General features: G+C 36.0%; 1 protein-coding gene across 1 annotated transcript; it reads left to right on the top strand.

Annotated features, from left to right (window-relative positions):
- Window positions 1–1,670: 1,670 nt before the first annotated feature.
- LOC118756683 lies at window positions 1,671–2,408 on the top strand (the record flags this gene model as incomplete). Its single annotated transcript, XM_036491432.1, has 1 exon — window positions 1,671–2,408. A coding segment is annotated over exon 1 (738 nt), but the record flags the coding sequence as incomplete, so codon positions are not given.
- Between the last annotated feature and the right edge of the window lie 813 nt (window positions 2,409–3,221).

Here is a 3,221-nt window from a genome sequence, read left to right as displayed (position 1 = left end):
CAATAATAATTTCACATTAAACATCGGTACAAAATCGGGCGCGAAATAATTTAATGTAAAAACATAATTCACCCAACAAAAACAACACTATAGAAGGAAGCACTTTATCGCAGTTAGGCTCAACGAGGGAAACACGCAACGAGGAGGAAGTAGCAGGATCAGGAGCTTGGGAACTATATCCTCAAATAATAACCCATAATTAAACCCATATACCCCCTACCGCCAAAGTGAGTTGTATCGAACCATTAAATTGAGATTTTACATACATATAAAAAAAAATAATTACCGATATTTACTGAAATTTTTCAAAACTATATACAGGGTGTCCCAGAAGTAACGTGCCAAACTTTAGGGGAAGGTATGTGGGGGGGTGAGCTCCCTGATAAACAAAAAATTTTCATGTAAAAGTGTCACCGTTTTTGAAATATTTACATTTTTTCGAATTTAAAAAAAATCGTGCCTTTTCATGTGTTTTCTTATACATTTACATACATAAATATACATATCGGCAAAAATTTACGGTTCCAAAAAAACGGTTTGAACAAAAAACAAAAAATCCGTATGTACATACATATATACGCACGAAAAACCCCTTAAATTTCTGCTTCAGCTTATTTTTCGTGTTTACCAAAGCCCAAAACATACCAAATTCAAGTATCTACTTGCAATAATTGCCCGGCAATACCCCTTTTGCTTGTACACATAGCAAGCAAAAGCAGGATTGCATACAAAATAAGCAGCAGAAATAAGACAGAACAATATCAACGAAACAAAAAATTTTTGCGCGAAAAAGATTGGCAAAACAAAGTAGAAAAGAAGTGGCAGTAAATACTGCATATTTATGTATGTAAACATATTATATTACAGCTTCTAAAACCCATAAATAGCAAATATCAAAAACACCTAAATATAATAGGCTGTCCTCCCAGCAACTGTACCACGAAGTAATACACATACGTACATACGTGGAGGTAAACAATTATACAAACGCTTATTAGCCCCGAATCTGCATCGAATTGCACATAAAGAAGCATATGTACATACGGTCATCTGCAACTCATAGCCCATTAGAGACAAAGTTTATTACTCCCTAAGCTAACAAATTACTCGTACATAACTATATACAAACGGGCATACATCGTAACGAAAGCAACGAAATTTTTCGTTAGTAAACAATGTGACATACATACACACTAACTAGTATTAGCCGCCCTCGCATTGCGTGCGAACATTAACATACGCACATACATATATACTCACATACCTACTAACCCAGTAGTGCATATACCTTTTACGACACACGTAAAGGAAAAATATTAATAAGCGTGGTAAAATTAAAATAATCGAATTAACGATTTAAATTGCGATAACTTAAAGAAACCTTGTTTATTAGGAAAAAAATATATATATACACCCAATCGGAAACAAATATAAAATTAATAAAAAAAAGAATAATGTAGAGAGTATTCCGGTACATTGTGTTAATATAAATAAAAGCAAGTCAAAATCCAATTGACGATACGGGAACTTGCTTATATTATTCGGGGTTAATTAAATACAGAGAAAAAAATAAAATAAATCTATATATTCTCGCATACTTAATGCCTTCTGATAAAACTCCAGTAAAGGAGCAAATAGTCAAAACCCCGATCCTTTTGAAAGTACCAACAATGGTTGATGAGGATAAAACTCAAGGCACACCTGCAGAAGCTACACGCTTGAAGCAGGGTGCAAAACAGAAAAAAACAAAAGTAAAAACCCAAAGTCTTGATAATTTTTGGACACGTCTCCAATCGGCTTACGGCGCCATAATTGAAACTGAAGATTCAGACTTACCTGAAAATTTTAAATCCTCGGCTTACTCCAAATACGAAAACTGCCTTGACCAATATGAAGAGACAAAAGCTATGATCTCCGATCAGCTCAAGTTATTAAACCCAGTTAGCGCACCTACTCCACCCCCGAGAGTAAAAGTAAGCCCAATTCAAGAGAAAAGCTCCGGCATATATCTCAAAGTGCCAGCATGTGACACGGAAACTTTCCATGGGGGTTATGAACAATGGCCGTCCTTCCGGGACATGTTTACAGCCGTATACATAAATCACCCAAAATTGTCACAAGCACAAAAACTGTACCACCTCAGGTACAAGACTAAAGGTCAAGCCGGCAGTATAGTGAAGCAATTCGCATTAAATGACGATAATTTCAATCTGGCTTGGGAAGCATTAAAGGAAAGATATGAAAACGAAAGAGTACTGGTTGATAAACAAGTAACGATTTTAATGAATCTACCGAAAATTCAAAAAGAAACGAGTGAAGAGTTTATTAAATTACAGTCCACTGTCTCAAACTGTCTATCAGTCTTATCCACTCAAAATATTCCCACAGATAACTGGGACCCTATTCTGGTAAATATTTTCGCCGCAACTTTACCAGAAAAATTTATGGGAGCAATCGCTCTCATCCCGTAAAAAATGCCCGACGTGGCAACAAATGAAAGATTTTCTAACTACCCAGTACGAAATCGCGGAGAGGGTAGATACAAAAATTACAAAAGCCAAAAATACACAAAATGATCTACTTAGAAGCTTCATGAAACCCCAAGCCAGCAATCACAATTCACATAATAGAAGCTTCAATAGATCGCAAACATTTATGAACGAAAATAAACATACGTTATGCGAATTTTGTAAAGGAGGTCACCCATTAAGATCTTGCGAGAAGTTTAAAAAAACTTACGACGACCGAAAGATATAACGTCGTCAGAAACAATAGGCTTTGCACAAATTCCTTCTCACACGCAAAAAGACTGTGAGAGTAAATTTAATTGTGTATATTGCCAAAAGCGGCATCACTCGATGCTCCATATTAATAATTTTACCCCCCAAAATAGCTCTAACTCACAAAGAGCCACAGGGCTAGTTGCAACAGCTAGACCCGAAAATCTCGAAATCCAACCCGAGAAACCATGCTGTTCAAAAACAGCAAATATACAAGCGCTTCATTCTGAAAATGAAAGCAAAATTTTACTGCCAACCGCGTATGTCTCGATTGAACATCGAGGAGAATTATTTAAGCTTAGAGCTCTAATCGATCAAGGCTCTCAAAGATCGTTTATCTCATCGAAAGCACAAAACCGATTAAAACTCCCTACCACAAGCTCAAACTTTGAAATTTCGGGAATGGGTGGAAGAGTAATACAAAACTCTAATAAAATCTGC

This window comes from Rhagoletis pomonella, unplaced genomic scaffold, assembly GCF_013731165.1.
Source record: "Rhagoletis pomonella isolate Grant_MI unplaced genomic scaffold, Rhpom_1.0 Rhpom_scaffold_11514, whole genome shotgun sequence".
Taxonomy (NCBI): domain Eukaryota; kingdom Metazoa; phylum Arthropoda; class Insecta; order Diptera; family Tephritidae; genus Rhagoletis; species Rhagoletis pomonella.
This window is presented reverse-complemented; position numbering and strand designations above follow the sequence as displayed.